At 42.5% G+C, this 16,816-nt stretch overlaps 1 protein-coding gene across 3 annotated transcripts in view; it reads left to right on the plus strand.

The window, feature by feature from the left end:
• The first annotated feature begins 1,589 nt into the window (after positions 1-1,589).
• COP1 (COP1 E3 ubiquitin ligase) overlaps positions 1,590-16,816 on the plus strand; it is a 124,653-nt gene continuing 109,426 nt past the window's right edge. For 2 of the 3 annotated variants that reach the window (XM_062497423.1, XM_062497425.1), the window contains exons 1-5: positions 1,590-2,188; positions 8,858-8,917; positions 11,066-11,163; positions 12,500-12,576; positions 14,885-15,004. In XM_062497423.1, the coding sequence (XP_062353407.1) occupies positions 1,869-2,188; positions 8,858-8,917; positions 11,066-11,163; positions 12,500-12,576; positions 14,885-15,004 (675 nt within the window). In that variant the 5' untranslated portion in view covers positions 1,590-1,868. The remainder of the gene's footprint in view (positions 2,189-8,857; positions 8,918-11,065; positions 11,164-12,499; positions 12,577-14,884; positions 15,005-16,816) is intronic. The other variant, XM_062497424.1, reaches the window with a different exon arrangement.

The raw sequence follows: 16,816 nt of genomic DNA on the forward strand, positions 1-16,816 counted from the left end.
ACAGAATCATAGAGTCATTTGGGATGGAAGATACCTCCAAGATCATCAAGTCCAACCTGTGACTGATCACCACCTTGTAACCCAGACTAGAGGACTGACTGAGTGCCATGTCCAGCCATTTCTGGAACAGTTCCAGGGATGGCAACTCTACCAGAGACTCCCTGGGCTGCCTGTTCTAATGCGTAACAACCTTTGTCATGAAGGAATTATTCCTGATGTCCAACCTGAACCTCCTCTGGACAGGTTGAGGCTATTTCCTCTTCTCCTGTCTTGTTACCTGAGAGTAGAGCCTGATCCCCATCTGGTTACAACTTCCTGGCAGGGAATTTTGGAGTGTTAAAAGTCCCTCCTGAGACTCCTTTTCAGCATGAGCCTCCACAGCTCCCTCAGCTGCTCCTCAGAGGACTTATCCTCCAGCCCCTTTCCCAGCTCTGTTGCCCTTCTCTGGAGCCACTCCAGCCCCTCAAAGTCTTTCTTGCAGTGACAGGCCCAGAACTGGAGACAGCACTTGAGGCGTGGCTGCTGTCAACCAGCACCCTTAAGTGGTTCCTCCACTAGGCCTCCAGTCTGTCACACTGCCTGAGGTTGTTGTGACCAAGTGCATGACTGGGCACATGTTGAATCTCATACAATTGGCGTTGGTCCATGGATCCATTTCTTTGTGTGGGGCTGGCTGGCACAAGATAAAGCTCAGCATATTTAGAACTGCCTTTTAGGGTACCTATCTAAAGTATAACTGCAGGTGAAAAACATCCTGTGACAGACAGACCAGCCCTGCCCTTCATGGGATCTCTCTGTGGTGCTGGGGGCTCAGGGAGCGCAGGGAGAGTCTCCGAGTGACAGCCTGGCACATCTCCCTCTGAAGCCTGGCTGCCTGCCCCTCAGTGCTCTGAGGGAGGTCACAGAATCACAGACTCAATTAGGTTGGAAAAGACCCACAAGGTCATCGAGTCCAATCTATGACCCAGCAGCACTTTGTGAACCAGACCATGGCACCATGTACCATGTACCACTGGCAGTCTTTCCTTACACACCTCCAGGGGCAGTGACTCCACCGCCTCCCTGGGAAGCCCATTTCAATACATAATCATCCCTTATCGTGAAAAAAATTCCTCCCTATGTCCAGCCTGAACCTCCCCTGGCGCAGTTTGAGACTCTGTCCTTTTGTCCTATCGCTGGCTTCCTAGGAGTAAATCCCCACCCTCACCTGGCCACAACCTCTTTGTCAGGTGATCGTAGAGAGCGAGAAGGTCCCCCCGAGCCTTCTTTTCTCCAGGCTGAGACCTCCCAGCTCCCTGAGGAGACCTGTGCTTCAGAACTGCGCACCACTAGATGCGGGGTCACGGGGAGCGGCTTCAGGAGGGGCTGGAAGCTCCTGGCCTACAACCCTCGCCCGACCCGACAGCCCCGATTCCACCGCCGAGCGCCCCCCCGGCCGCAGCTGCGCCGGCAAAACCCCAGCCCGCGGCGGCCGCAGCTCCGGTCGCTCCGTGAGGGCAGGGGAGGGGAGGGCAGGGGAGTGGAGGGGAGGGCAGGGGAGGGGAGGGCAGGGGAGGGAGGGGCGGGCAGCACGGCCCCGCCCCGCCCCGCCCCGCCCCGCCGCGCACGCGCGGCCGTGCTGTCCGCCTGTCAATAAAGCTTGAACCAACGCCGCGCCGGGGCTGCCGTTTTGGGTTTTTTTTTCTCTCTTTTTTTTTTTTGACTGTGTGGGATTTTTGCATTTTTCTTTTCTTCCCGTCTTCCTTGGTTTTTTTTTTGTTTTGTTTTTTGGTTGTTTTTTTTTTATTTATTTTTATTTTGAAGGAACTTTATTTTCCCCCGCGCGCACGGGGATGCGCTGAGGCCGCTCCGCCCGGCCCGGCCTCGGCATGTCGGGCAGCCGCCCGCCGCACCCCGCCGTGCCGCCCGCCGCCACTCCGGCCTCTTCTTCCTCATCCTCCTCCTCCTCCTCCTCGGCGGCCATGGCCCCCGGCTCGTCCTCCTCGGGCGGCGCGGCGGCGCGGCCCGTGCTGGTGGCGGCGGCCGTGTCGGGGTCGGGTGCGGGGCTGGCCCGGCTGGCGGCGGGGGCGGCGCGGCCCGGCGGCTCCTCCGCGGCGCCGGGGGGCGGTGGCAGGAAGAGGCCGCTGCTCACTCCGCTCTGCAACGGGCTCATTAACTCCTACGAGGACAAGAGCAACGACTTCGTGTGGTGAGCGCGATATGTCGCTGGGGGAAGCCGGGGCGCCGCCATGCCGTCGGGAAGCCTGGGGAGTGTGGAATAGCGGCGGGAGGAGGGAGCGGCCGGCAGACCCTCCTGGCGCTGGAACGGCTGCTGCCCTCCGGGGGTTGTGGCTTTGGGGTTTTCCCTCTTTTGTACCTCTGTTAGAAATAGTGTGGCTAGCAGGACTGGGGAAGTGGTTGTCTCTCTGTACTGGACTGTGGTGAGGCCGCACCTCCAGTCCTGTGTCCAGTTCTGGGCCTCTCAATTCAGGAAGGACATGGACGTGTTAAGAGCGGGTCCAGAAAAGGGCAGGGGCTGGAGCACCACGACCAGCTGAGAGGGGTAGCCTAGGCAGGAGAAGCGGCTCAGGGGGGACTTTATCACTTTCTAGAACTCCGTGACAGGATGTTGCAGCCAGGTGGGGATCAGACTGTTCTCTGTGACATCTAGCAACAGGGCAAGTGGACACAGCCTTAAGCTGTGCCAGGGGAGGTTTAGGTTGGGTGTTAGGAAGAATTTTTTCCCGGAAAGGTTGATTATATATTGAAATGGGCTACCCAGGGAGGTGGTGGAGTCACCATCCTTGGAGCTATTCAGGGAACAACTGGCCATAGCACTCAATGCTGTTGGCTTGGTGGTGTGTGGTCATAGGTTGGACTTGATAATCTCAGAGGTCTTTTCCAGCATAACTGATTCTCTGATTTTGTCTGGTTTTGGCCTGTGTAGCAGCGTTTCCTCTACTCTCTCTATTTTTAAACAAAATCAGGTTTTGCCTGGTAGGTTCCTCCTTGAGTGCACCCAAGTTGTTGGAAAGGCACTCACTGCAGCATGAGATGTTTCCTCACAGCATTCTGACAACACAGCAACTGCCTTGTTTTCCTGGACGATGTGACCTTGAGTGGCCTGGAGCCCTCTGCTCTTTGGAAGAGGATTCAGCAAAGGATTAAGTGCCCCTCTGGATGGAACTCCAAGGAGCCTCATAATGGTTGTTAGCTCCAGCAAAGCTGGCTTGGTTTGCCAGTGTTGCTGGGACAGATTGTCTAGTTTGAAACAGCAATAAGTTTTGTGTCAGGCAGGCACCCTAAAAGCAGATTAATAGGAAATTTCTTCTTTGATGATTTCAGCATTTTTCAGATGTTATTTTTCTAGCATCCAGCCAAGAGCTGTAGCTCATAGCTGGAAATTACCTTTCAACATAATTGTTAAACTGAGGCCTATGGTTTGAGAACTTGGTAATTCTGGAAATCACCTTTAAACATAATTGGTGAACTAAGGCCCATGGTTTGAGAACTGTTGGTAATTTGCAGTTTTGAAGAGAACCCGTTGCTGGTGGGTTTCAAACTTCCCAACATAAGAAGTAGGTTTGATTTTTTATTTTTTTTTTTATTTTTTTTTGGTAGCTGGCTGGATGTGAAAATGTGAAAACAGGAGGTAAGGTTAGGTGCTTGCATCTGAGAAAGGCTAACAATAAAGAGGTAGTGGGAAAACAAGCTGTAGGAAAGTCATGTATGGAATGGAAATAATAGAATAAAAGATAAGTGGACCACAGCTTCCAAGATAATTTTGAAAGCTCTGACTTACAGGTGAGGACTGGATGTGAGGTATTTTTTGCAGGACCGGTGTCTCAAAGCCCTGTAGGCTTAACTTTACAGCTCGTTAAGTGTTCTGCGGAGTTGGTATGAAATACCTTTGCTACTGAAGTGAAAACTTGAAGCTGCTAAGAAGCTGGTGTCAGAAAACCAGGAAGTAATTTTTGTTAGGAATAAGTAATAGTCAAAAATTACTGCTTATTACTGTAGTTAGTAGTTTGTTCAGTAGCAGAACGGGGATGACTGCTGTCATCAGCTGATGCCCTGCTCTGGGCCTAGGCCATGTTAGGTGGATTTAAGAGCTCTTGGTGTGAGCTCAGTTGCTCACAGGTCTTTTGGTCATGGGGTGTGAAGACAATTACAAGTGCTCATTCTCCTCTGTTCCCTCCTTTTACACTCTGGCAGCAGTGTTCAGCCAGCATGGCTCCCTGCCCTTTCTAGTCAGCTCTTATTTCCTATTTTGTTGTCTGTCGTAGAAATGAATGGTTTGGAAAGGAAATTACACCCATAACCAATTTGTAGACTTGAAGTATTTTTAGACGGTTCAGAAAGCTGGGCTTCTTTTTTCTGCAAGTAAGTACTGTGCATGCTTCAAGGAGAACCTGTGATTTGCTGTTTTCTCTTCATTGAGAAACACTACTGACTGAACAAGTGAGAGGAAAGACACCAGTAGTACTCGGGGCAAAATGTCTTTTCTTAGTATTTACAAGACCCACATGGAACATATTGTAGTGCGGGTCAGAAGCTTTAAGAGCAGGCAGTGATTATAGTTAACTTGGGGTTTTTCACTGCTGTACAGTCCTGTGGGCTAAAGGACTTGTTATTACTTATTGTTCTAGCATCAAATTACAGTGTCCCTTTTTTTTTTTTTTCTTTGAGTTAGCAATACAGTTATGTAGTAATAAACCAAACTGGGCAGCTCTGGAGTTTTGAGCAAGGCCCAAGAAGGCAGGGGGTGTGTGTGTTAGTTTAAATAATTGATTTAAACAAGCTTTACATATCAGTGTGAGAAACAGAAGTTTCCCCCATGCCCTTTTTGCCTCTGTAAGGACAATTCAAGATGCTGCTAGCTGCGGAGAACACTTGATAATTTTTCTGGTCATGAGCTGTGAGTTGCTGTTAGCCACAGCTGTAAACTCAATGGTAGATTATGCCTGTATGATGGAAGGTGAGAAAGAGTAAAGAAGTTTGGATGAATTCTGAACACCAAGGTGCAAGTGGAAATTCCCTCAATAGTGTTAATATGTGCAACCTCCTCGCCTATCTTCTGAAAGCACTGTCTTAAGTGAGGCTAGGGTAAACATTGTCATGTGTTGCTACTTTGTGTTGTGAAATATGTAGCGAATGTATGCTGGGGGTTTGCGAGTGAGTCCTGTTTGTGATGAATGTCAGCTTCTGCCCGGAAATGTGTAACTCCAGTTAGGACTGCAAATAGGTCTGACTTAGTGGACAACTTTATTATAAAAGGGGGAACAGTTTGTTTCTCTTAGTGCGGGATGCAGAATACAAAGGTGTTTTTTGTGCTTGTCCTGTAGCCAGGTGTCTTTCCACTTGCCTGGGGAGTGTCTGAAAGGGACTTCTCTAATCAGATTTTCTCCTGCCTAGCAATGTAATTGCTTAGTTTTCTCAGGCCTTGTATTAGCCCTCCCAATTAGTGGTTGACTAAACCTCTTTCAAACCAGTTACTATCTGCTTTGCTCCCTGGATGGAGTGGCTCCTACCTGTCTCTTCAGTGGCTGCTCCATACCAGTCCTTGTTTCTGAGCTCTGGCACAAATCATGTATGGAAGAGGGGGTGTTGCATGCTGATCTGGAGATCAGCACCCTATACCACAGCTCAGTTGTGGGAAGAGCTGTATGCCACCTGGACTTGCAGGTTCATGGGTTTTTAAAGCCAGTTCTTTTCCTCATTTGGTTACCTGTTAATCCAGGCAGGGGCTGAGTGTAGTTGTTCCCATGTTTGTGGTCTGGAATAGAATTTTAGTAAGGAATATTGCAAATTTGGCCTGAAGTCACAAATTAAAACAAAGCAAAGTGTTTGCATACCATGTACAAGGAGTCTTACTACCTGTTGTTATATTGGCGCTTCATAGTGAGTAGATAGTAACAGCAGTGATCTTTAACCTGGTCACCTTCCATGGGAAGGACAGAGCCTGCAGCAAGTCCTGGTCCCTGATTAGACCAAAGTGGAGCTGATTAGGAGGCAGGCATTATAATGAATCTTGTTTGCTGTTGAAGTGTGTTTAACTTTTGTAGTGACCACTTCAGCCAGGTGTTTGTGTAGCAGTAGAGTGACATTAGCACTCTTGAGAGGTGCCTGGAAAACAACTGGCAAAACTTAGAGCCATGAACTTGATTAAAATGGATGTTTAAAGTGTTTGAGGTCTTCTCCACAGAGAAAGAATGGTAAGCCTTTGTAGTGCTGGATTAAAGGATAGTGTCTGTCAGATACTGATGCCTTATTTCCTAGAGATCAGTGATGTTTTTGACTTGCTGAAGTAATTTGCATCCTTTTAACCTGACTGCTACTTAAGACCAGTAGAGAATAAGCTACCTCATGTACAAGAAGCCTTGATTTCACCATAGTTCTTGCTTGTTTCAGTGTATGCTGCAAACTGTAATATGTCTCAAATCCTCATCACTCCACTTATTTCTTAACTTTCCTTTTGTGTTAGATTAGCTTCAAACAACTGTTGCGTAGCAACTTTCATGTGTTGCAGTCAGTTTGGCTTCAGTAAGTATTAAAATATATCAATCTTGTTTCCACTTGTAAATCAGGGAGCATTTTGGGATAAACAGTTCTTAATGGAAACTTCAGTAGCATTAATTCAGAACTCTGATACTGAATAGCTGTATTTGTTGGCTCTGATTGCTTTGTCAACTATTTTGACTCTGTCACTTCTCCAGTCGAACTTGTATGAAGGAGTAGTTTGGGAGCAGTGATCTCGTGTGACTGGTATATTAGGAGGTGATCTTCCTATTTTAGGTCTGATTTGTGATGTTCTGCACACAGAGCAGCATTACAGCCTTGTTGATTGCTGCAGGGCTTTAGGAGCATCACCTCTGGCCCTGTGGCAAATAGCAGTTTCTAGGATGACGCACAGAGCATATACTTCAGTTATACAGAGTGACTAGAAGGTGAAGAAGTTACTGTTCATCACCAAAGCCAGTGGGGAGAAACAACCCATAAATACACCTCTAACCCTAAGACTTTGGCTTCCTCTTTTAAAAGTTCAGCTGACAGAATTCAGAGATGCCTTATTCTCCTGCTAATAATCTACCCGTGCTGGGTATTGAGTTTGCTCTACAGTGCCTTGAAACTAAACTTGGAAAAAGTAACCTGGACTCCTGAAGTTGGTGCTACTCAAGACAAGTGTAGAAGAATGCCTGTCAGGGTAGAAGAGGGACAGGTGTGTACTAATTATTCTGAGGTCTCTTGAGATGGCTCAGTTGGTTCAGAGAGTAGCATTCTGGTTTGATTCGTTTGCCTTTACATTGTGTTTATAGAGGCAATTTGGTGGAATACTTAAGACAGCCTGGCTTGTATGTTAGGCTGGACAAAACTTTCATGACAGCTGTGTTTTCCAGTGTAGTGATTCTGTGCAGGGGCTTGCATTAGCAGGGGCCACAGCTTCACCTCTGTGTGCTTAAAAAGTATTCAAGGGGTGTTTTCTCCCTCTTGTTTTTAAGATTTGTTTTCTAATGGAGCAACAAACGTTAGTATACTCTAAAATAGATTACAGAATGGAGGGATACCTTCTGTGGAGGTGTTCCCTTCCCTTGCCCAGACAAGCATTGCTTTTTTTTCTGGGATTTGGATGCAAAAAAGATACCTGCTTTGCAGAAGTTAAGAGTTTATTAACAGCTCATTCGGTGAGAACTGTCTTGTGGGTAGAAGGTGGGAGGAGGCTGTTTCTGAAGAATGCAAGTGCTGGTGAAGGCCTCTCAGAACTGAGATTGGTGTGGACTTGAGGGAGTGAAAGGAGAGCGTTTGGATCTTTGTAAGGCATTGAAAACAAGGTGAAGCTTGTGACACAGCTGATCCATGTGTCATGTACAGAATTGTGATGTTGCTGCCCATGGCATCTTGCTGGATAGCTGGGCAAGACCTGGAGATCAGTATGTCCCTGACAGCAAATCTCAGCAGTTATCAGAGACCAGCCACAGGAGTCACTGGAATTATGATGGATGCAGCTCTCCTTTTCTTTCATTTGTTTCATTTTCCTTTCAAACATGTCACAGACACTTGATGAGCCAGATTTCTTGCACTACCTGTCTCACTGGATTTCTGTCTCTTGTTGTGCTCAGGTTCCTGTGGAGCACTGCTTGCTTGCACATCCTTCTCTTCAGGTCCCTGCTTGGACCTTGGCAATCCTCCTCAGAGAGCTGGCTGTGTTCTGGTCACTATCTAGTTATTCTACCTTTGCCATCTTTGGCCTTGTGTCACCTGCTGCCCATTGGTTTCATCCTGCTCTCCTGCAGCCTCGACCCTGGCAGTGCTCTGCAGGCACAGCCCCTCATTTGCACCTTCTTCACCCACTTATTAGTCCTTGTTCTCATTACTGTTTCTCATTTACTATTTCTGATCTGCTCTGCATCTTTGTGCCACTTTTAAAAATTATAGATAGCTATTCGTTGGAAAAAAAGAGGGGAGACTATTTTGGTATAATTTGTAAATACATTGTCTATTAATGTAAAAAAAAAATCAAGGTGTTTTACCTTTTGTTTGAAACCTAGTACAAAGAGTTAGAAGATTCTTCTACAGCCTTGCTTGTTGAAGATTCTCTGGCTTTGTTTCGGTTGTCTCCTGGTGTTACAAGCTTGGAGTGACACTTACTGGTTTCTAATTGTGGCAAACTGCAATATCATTCAGAGTTCAAAGAATTGTTGATTGCCCTTTTGATCTTTGCACTGCTTGGTTGCTGTTGCACTAGTATGTCCTTTCATTTTACATATGGGAGATAATTACCTAACCATAATTAGGTGGTTGCTCTGAATTAATCATACTTTTCTTAATATTTTAACTTTAAAAAGTCATCTTTCTGATTTTTGTTTTGCTTTGTTTTCAGCCCCATCTGTTTTGACATGATTGAAGAAGCGTACATGACGAAATGTGGACACAGCTTCTGGTAATATTTGGTTTCTTGTATTGCATAAAATGTCCATCCCTTACAGCATGTGCAGACAGATGTTGCTGTGATTCCCTTTCATTCTGAGTTTCATTTCTGTCTTCTGTCCCTACAACAAAGAAAGAGGTTGAAATAAATTTTTAAAAGGTGGATGCCTGTTAGATTAAAAAAATAAATCCAAGTGTCTTAAGCAAATAGTACTGTCCCACCATATTTCCTCTGTAATGAAATAAAATGTTCATAAACTGCTGGTATCACCCAGTATCCAGAGTCAGAACAGTTTGTTAATTTACTTCTATTGGCATAATCTCTATAGAGGTGTTGGGAGCAATGTTGACAGTTCCTCCTTGCCTTTGTGCAAGACTGTGCACAGTCTGAAGTGGCTTGTATATTGCAATTATTTTAAACCTTGAGAGAGGTTTAAAGAGGTTTAAAACCATAAGAGAGGATATGTTTCGGGCTTGCCTTTTGTGTTGAATTGGCCTGCCCCACCTACTTATCAGTGTGTTATTTCTGGCTGTCATAAGGAGCAAATGTTTCATGGAGAAGTGCAAAAACTCTCTCTAGGGCCATTTCTGGAACCGCTTGCTGCTTCTTCTGTCTTCTAGGAATTGGTAAAATGTTGAACCATGATGTCCTATAGTGTCCTGTCTATGTTATACTCTTACGGTGTCTGCTAATTAGAAATAAACCTTGTAAGAAGTAATATTACAGTAGTATCAACTGCTTTCTCAAGCAGCAGATTCAGGTAAATTTCATAGGAATTTTGACTTGTAACAGGTAACATGAGAGCTGATTTTGTGTCCTCTCTAGTAACACTTGATCCCTGTGACCTGTAACTTCTTAGAGGTCTAAGATGAGTGTCTTGGGGTGACTTTATGATGCTTGTATCCCCAATTGACTGTTGTGTTGTTAAATCTTGAATTCTGCAGCTTTAAGACTGGTTCCAAGAGTGAAGGGAGAGAGAAGAGGTGCAGAGTTTGTTATCACAGACTACACTTGCTCCCCCGCATCCTTCACACAGACTGTGTTGTCTGCAGTGGGCAGCAGGAGAGCTTTGCTTTGCTTTTGGTTAGTTTCTGGCTGGCTAAGGCAGAGAAGCTCCCTGGACTGTAGGTTTTTTTTTCCTTTTTCTTGGAATTGTTTGAACCTGCTCTGGACTGAAAACCACCAGGAGCTCATACCTGTGGCCCACTGGGCCTGGGCTGTGCTGTGGCATTTCCCAGCTCTGGAGGGACTGAGAACAGCCTGAGTGAGCTGGGCTGCAGCCCATGAAAGGAATGTTCTGAATTTGTTGTCTCTTTAGAGCGGTGAGAAGTTTTGCTATTTAGTATTGTTGATTTTTGTGCTAGGAAGTGCTTTGCCTGTCAAAGAAACAATTTTTTTTCACTTCTCTCCAAAAGAATATTTCCCCAAACCAGCTGGGGGAGGGACTGCTTGAATCTGTTTCCTAGAGAGACCCCATTCAGAAGTTTTTCTCCCAAATTTGCCCTAAACCAAGACAATGAGAAACCTTGAAACACTTTGATTTAAAGGAGTGGAGCAATGTTACCACCTGGTGTCTCTATCAGGAGCTGATATCAAGCAGGTTCTAAGTGAGATGCTGAAACGTGATGCTAAAGTGCATCTTCTCATTCCTCTATCCCTCAATTCAAGAGTGAGTACCTCTGAAGTCACTGATATTGAGAAAAGCAGCTGTGGGGGTAAATATGAGAGGTTGATAAAGGTGTTTCCTCTGTTCAATTACTTAAAATGCTTTTGATGTTGATTGATCAGTATTTGGCTAACTTAGAAGAGTTGCTTCTGTGTAATTCAATCTGTTTGCTACCTCTGCCTGTGGAGATGGTGGGGAGCATGAATTTGAGATGGCAGTGTGGCTGGAGTTTCTGCACTGCAGTAATCCTCAGGGAAGTAAGAGTTGAAGTACTTGACTAAATTTTGTAATCCTTGCCAGAAACCTTTGTTTTCTGCTGTAGTACACTCTTGAGTTCAAACACTGGAACATTCTCACTCCTCTGTAGGTTCTTGGCAGTATGGCTGTTAGATGGCAACACAACAGTGCACCTTGTCATTATTTACATTGTGCTTATGCTTTGTTCCTTCATGTGGGCTTACTTGTTTTGTTTCTTGTTTTTTGTTTTGGAACAGCTATAAATGTATTCACCAGAGCCTGGAAGACAATAACAGATGTCCCAAATGCAACTATGTTGTGGACAACATAGATCATCTTTATCCCAACTTCTTAGGTGAGCTTTAGTTTTGCTTGTATGAGAAACATCTTAGTTGTTAAGGAAGGCAGGCACTTGTAAATTTCTTCTGTAAATTACAGTCTTCTGGATGTTGAAAACAAAAACCAAATATCAGCTTCTTGGTTGTCCTTTTTCAATAAAAAGGGTTAGTAGTATAAATTGTTAATGCTGCACTGCCTCCAGCAATGCCTTAACTATGTGCTGAGTGACAGTAGTGAGATTAACTTGTTGCTGGTTCCATACTATGAAAATCAAAGCTATTTTTCTTATGGCTAGAGATGTGAATCTCTCTACTTTGGTTTTCTTGCACTCCTGTCTGTCTAATAATAAAGAACATAACCTGTTTACAAAGCTTGGACACGGAAAGGGCAGAGGCTGTATTAGATACTGTGCTGTTTGGGCTACTGTAGTGAGGCCCATATGATGGATGTAGGTGTAAATTAGATACAGAGAAAATATCCATACATGTATCTGTATGCAATTCTAATTGCTTCTTAAAGAGGGAAGAAATGTTGCTAGGTGGAAGTACAATTTAAAGCTTAGTTTTGTGGAAAAAAGATTAAAGGAAACACATTGCAGTTTGAAATACCAAGTTGAAGCAAATCTGAGTTACCCATTTAATAATAAATGTCTGAAAAGCCACAGTAGCCAAGGAATGCTTCACACATGGGCATCCTGATTTAGGCTTAATCATGTTGAGCTGGAGGTGGTGCTGAGGCAGGTTTTGGAGTACATGTTGGGCCAAAGAGTGTGTCCATACCCCTGCGTCCAGGGATTTGAGGTATGTGTTGGAGGGGGAAGAGCTTGTGTATAGGTGTGTGCAAAGGGTTGAAGTTATCTTTCTCTTTGCATTTACTAGATTGGTGTAAAATTAAATTATAGCAAAAATGTATCTTTATAAATACACATTATAATTCAAGGAAAAAGTTGTTCTATTTTTTTTTTTTTGCCTATAATAGAACATTACCTGATTTATCTCCCTCATAGTCTTCATTTCCTGATTTATCTCCCTCCTACTCTTCTGTGTTACACTTTTGCCTTGGAGTTGAAAATCTTTCTCAAAGAGCCATTGGTGTTTAGAAAAAGGAACTGAATCAATTTGGAGAATGTGGAGGCTTTGTACTTGTTGATGATTTTAAAAAAAAATATATGTTACAAAAAAACCACCAAGGAAAAAATTGATGAGGAAAAAAAGTGGAGACATCTTCTGCTGTTTTAATTACTGATAAATATCTTACTGTGGAATTAATAACTAAAAATATTGAGGTAGAATCTTTCATAGTGGTTTGGTGAACTTTAAATCCATCTTTGTCTCATCTTGTTTGTTTTTTAGTTAATGAATTAATTCTTAAACAGAAGCAAAGATCTGAGGAGAAAAGACTCAAACTGGACCATTCAGTGAGTAGCACCGTATGTTCCAACTTTTTTACTTTATATTTTTAATGATTCTTTGCAGCAATTGTAATTGCATGACTTAACTAACAAGAGATTGCCCTGTTGAGCTGATGCTTTAACTTTGAGGGATTAATACCAATATCAGTGGTAGTAGATCCCTTCTACCTTGTTAACTCCTTTCTTCCCCCCAGCAACATGTGTAGAGAGAAGCTGTGTTAGCATAGTCAAATGTCCTTTGATGTATTGCATATAACCTGGGAAACTGTCCGTGGAAGTAGACTTGTTTAAAGGTAGTAATTTTTTGTTCAGTGTAGGAAATTACAGCTACAATGAGAGCAGTGAATGATTAGAAGTGCCACGGGCTTGTCTGGTCACGTGTGAGAAGCTGTGTTCTCTCAGGAAACTGGAGGAATGCTAATACCAGCCACAAGAGGGAGAAAGATATGTTTGGAGTCTGATGTTCTGGTTCACATAAAACTGCCTGGATATCTTCTAGATTTGTTTTATGTCCCAGAATCAGAGCAGGATCTGTGTCCTCAGTTCATCAGAACCTCTCTACAGCACCTGTGGATGCTCTTGTACATTGAGATGAAAAAGAATAAATGACATGAGCCAAAAAAACTTTCATATTTGTCTGACTATGTCTGACATCCTTGTCTTCTGTAGCTCATAAATAAGATTGCAAAATAATATTAAAAATCATGGAGCACCTGTTTTTAAAAGCTTATGTTAGTGGTATTAATTCAGGGGCTGTGTTGCAGAAGCTGGTGCTGTCAGTGTTTGAAAAGAGTGTTGTTTAAAGATGCATTGATTTACTCACAGTAAGTTTTTATATTTATTATAAAATATGCATAAATCAGATAAGATTTGAAGTGCACACAGCTGATCTGAAGGCATGTACGGCAGTTTCTTGGAAATTTGTTTTATTCTTTAAAAGCTGTGCTTGTAGATGAACGTATTTTTGATAACTACCAATCTGTGACTTCATGCCCAAAATAATGTTGTGTCTTTTGGCAGGAATAAAAATTAGACATCTATAAAAAGAGTAACGTTGCTCCTGTACCCCTTCATTAATGTGCCTTGTATTACTTTTGGTATTAAGGGAAGTAATCCAAGATGTATTGCAGCAAATGCAGTCATGGTCTCATTTAAGAAATGATACTAAGGCATGTTTGAATATTTGAATAGTCTACCAGTAGTACAAGTAGCTAGTGCATTAGTCTGTTAAAATGTGTATCAAATCCTGTTCATTTGCTTAAGAATAGTGAGTTTTTTCCCCAGTTACTCCTGTGAGTTTTTGGCCTGAGTAGTTTTTATAGGTTCTGTTGAGCACTGTCTAAAAAGTTGTGCATTCTATATGGATGTTAATTTTTTTTCGTAACGTAGTTCATGCAAAAAGGCTGCAGCCTCTGAGAAAAAAAAAATCTGATTTAGACTGGTTGGCATTTCTAGTTCTTGCCAATTTAAAGAACTTGATTTACTGTCATATCTTTTTTAGGACAGGATTTTTAAATCCAACTTTGTTTCTTAGATGTTCTTTAGACATCACAGCTGTTCCTGTTGGTTCCTGAGGCTTTTTGATGAAAGGCTGTGCTAGCATTAACCTATTATTCAGGTTTTCCTGTGCTTAAAGATACCTTCTTTTTTCCTTTTTTTTTTTCCTCTTTTTTTATTGCTAAGAAGAGGAAAGAGCCTTCAGGGAAGAATGGGCTGTATAGTAGTATTTTGGTCCTCTGAGGAGTCCCCCACAGCTCCAGGCAGTTTAAATGAGATCAACCTGATAAGCTCCATCTCCTTCCCAGCTTTCACATTTCCCTTACACTTAGGAGGAGTAATGTGAAAAGTGACAATAGAAAAAATAAGCTGATACTACCTTCTTTGATTTGAGTTTATCATGAGGATTTTGCCTATTACTTGGCCTTAAAATTAAAAGGTATAGGTGCATAGCAGTATTTCAGATGTAATCCAACTAAGCTTGGATAAATTTGGAGTTGTTTTTTTCTTCCCAAAGAAACAAGTTCTCAGAAACTGGGACACAAATCAGATAAAATTCTTCCTGTAAAATAATCTTCTAGCAGCAGCAAATATGCTTTCATGAAGCACAGATATATTCCAAATAAGATAACAAGCTCCACAGTAGGTTGGAGGAACCATATCCTGTACACATGGCAGAATTGGGAATCTGGATACATGAAAACTGTTTTGCAATTTTGCAAAGGGATGAAATATTGCTGTGTTGCTTTTAATATCTGTTGTTGGATGGCTTATAAAGCCCTGGATGGCCTGAACTCACCATCTCTTCTGTACCTTGTCCTCTCTTTAGAATGGCCACAGGTGGCAGATAATTCAAGATTTGTTGGGAACTGATCAAGACAATCTTGACTTAGCCAATGTCAACCTTATGCTGGAGCTACTGGTGCAAAAGAAGAAGCAGCTGGAAGCAGTAAGAAGTTTCTCTTATTTAAATGAACTGTGTATTTCAAAGTCTTTGATACCTTTTCCTGGAAGAAAGATTCTATTAGTGAATTAATTGCTCAGTATTTTCTCTTGTGTTTTGGTGTTTAAAGGTGACTGTTTTGCTGACCTTTGTAGTGAAATAACATTTCAGCTGGGATGCCCATAGCATGCTTATAGTGCTGTTGCTGGCAGGGTTGTATAAACAAGCAGGGAAAGCAGGAAAGGATGAGAGAAAATGACTCACAGAACATAGAAAAGCACCTGAAGAAGTTTGCTAATTGTCTATTTTGCAAGTAAATACCAGATCTTTTAGTAATAAGCATAATAAAAAGTCCAGAGTATAGATTAAAGAATAAACACAATGAGCATGTGAAAAGTATCACGCCCTTTACTTTCTGCTGGAACAGGCAGAATCTGAATGACCACCTTTCCTGAAGGCTTTTTCAATATTTAATGCTTGAAAGAAAAATTCAGATGTGTTGTTTATGAAGCTGGTTTGAAGATTTGTCCAACATGAGGCAAGCTGTTCCTATGATATAACTGAAATGTAGTTGGTTTGGGTTAGTTCTCCGTGTATTTGGCCATTCCATGCTGTTTATTTCAAGTGATTGTTTTCAGGTTATCAGAACCAGACCTTATAAATTAGACTGGATTATTACAGATTTTGACCCAGTGAACTTTGAGTAGGAGGGTGGATTTTGACAATGCTTTAAAACAGGTGAGGCAAGGTTGTATTGGGAATATTTTAATTTATTCACTCTTACAGAATCAGTATTTACAACTTGTGGTTCTGATGGAAAGAAATTAACCCCAAAATATGCTGGAGTATTAGCAGAACTATTATGTTGCCTTATTGCATGGGGACTTGTAAATACATTTATTGTGGTTCAGTGAAGTTATAGTTGGGGAAAAAAGAGAACTTTTTTTCTCTGTAAGCCTTTTTGTAAAATTTGTGACAAAACTGAAGCAAAGAAGTCATATGACTGAGTGTATGAGCATTTCTGAGTATGAGTATCTTCTAAGGATGCTAAGCCTAAAAAGTGATACCACACCTGACATTTAAAGAATAGTTTAAAAGCATTTTTCTTGTCTAGCTTTACTTGCTTCGCTTTTATTTTTGTCAGATCATGAAGAGTAAGAAAATAACCTCAGAAAAGTAGTATTTTTTGCATTCAATGTCTTTACTTTCACTGTCCCCTCTGCCTTTCATAGATTTGGTGTGCCCCTATGTCTTGATCCTTTTTGAGTGTGTGTTCACAATCCTTTAATAGTAAATATTTTGATAGGTTTTGGAATGCTGGGATATGATTAGGGCTATATTAATGCTGGAATATAGGTCTTAGTTTTCTTTCTTCTTGTGGTTCTCTTTATCTTGCCCTGTCAAGTTCTTGGCCATTTTGGGTGAAAATGCTATGCTGATGGCTGAGGTAAATAACCTGTAACATGAAAAATATTTGAAAGAGATGGTTTAGTTTCATCAGTGACTTTGTCATCTTTCACTCTGGAGAAATCTTCAGCAGTAACTTCTACATAAACAGAAATGTAAATTTTGAGGAAGGTGGTTTTTTTTACATAAATACTTCATCCTTTAGTATGTTGATCACGAAGTGGATGCTAATGATCTTCCAGGGTAGAAGGTAATTCTGTGAGAAGCCTGTATTCCAAAATCCATTCCAGGTGCAGTACTCAAAAGAATAAAGAATTTCAACTTCTTAGTAAGAACTGTTACAAGGACTATTGCCTTCATATAAAAACTTGTTGTGAACCAAATAAAACCTTAAGATCTGTGAGATAAAGT

Source organism: Cinclus cinclus, chromosome 8 (assembly GCF_963662255.1).
Source record: "Cinclus cinclus chromosome 8, bCinCin1.1, whole genome shotgun sequence".
Lineage (NCBI taxonomy): Eukaryota > Metazoa > Chordata > Aves > Passeriformes > Cinclidae > Cinclus > Cinclus cinclus.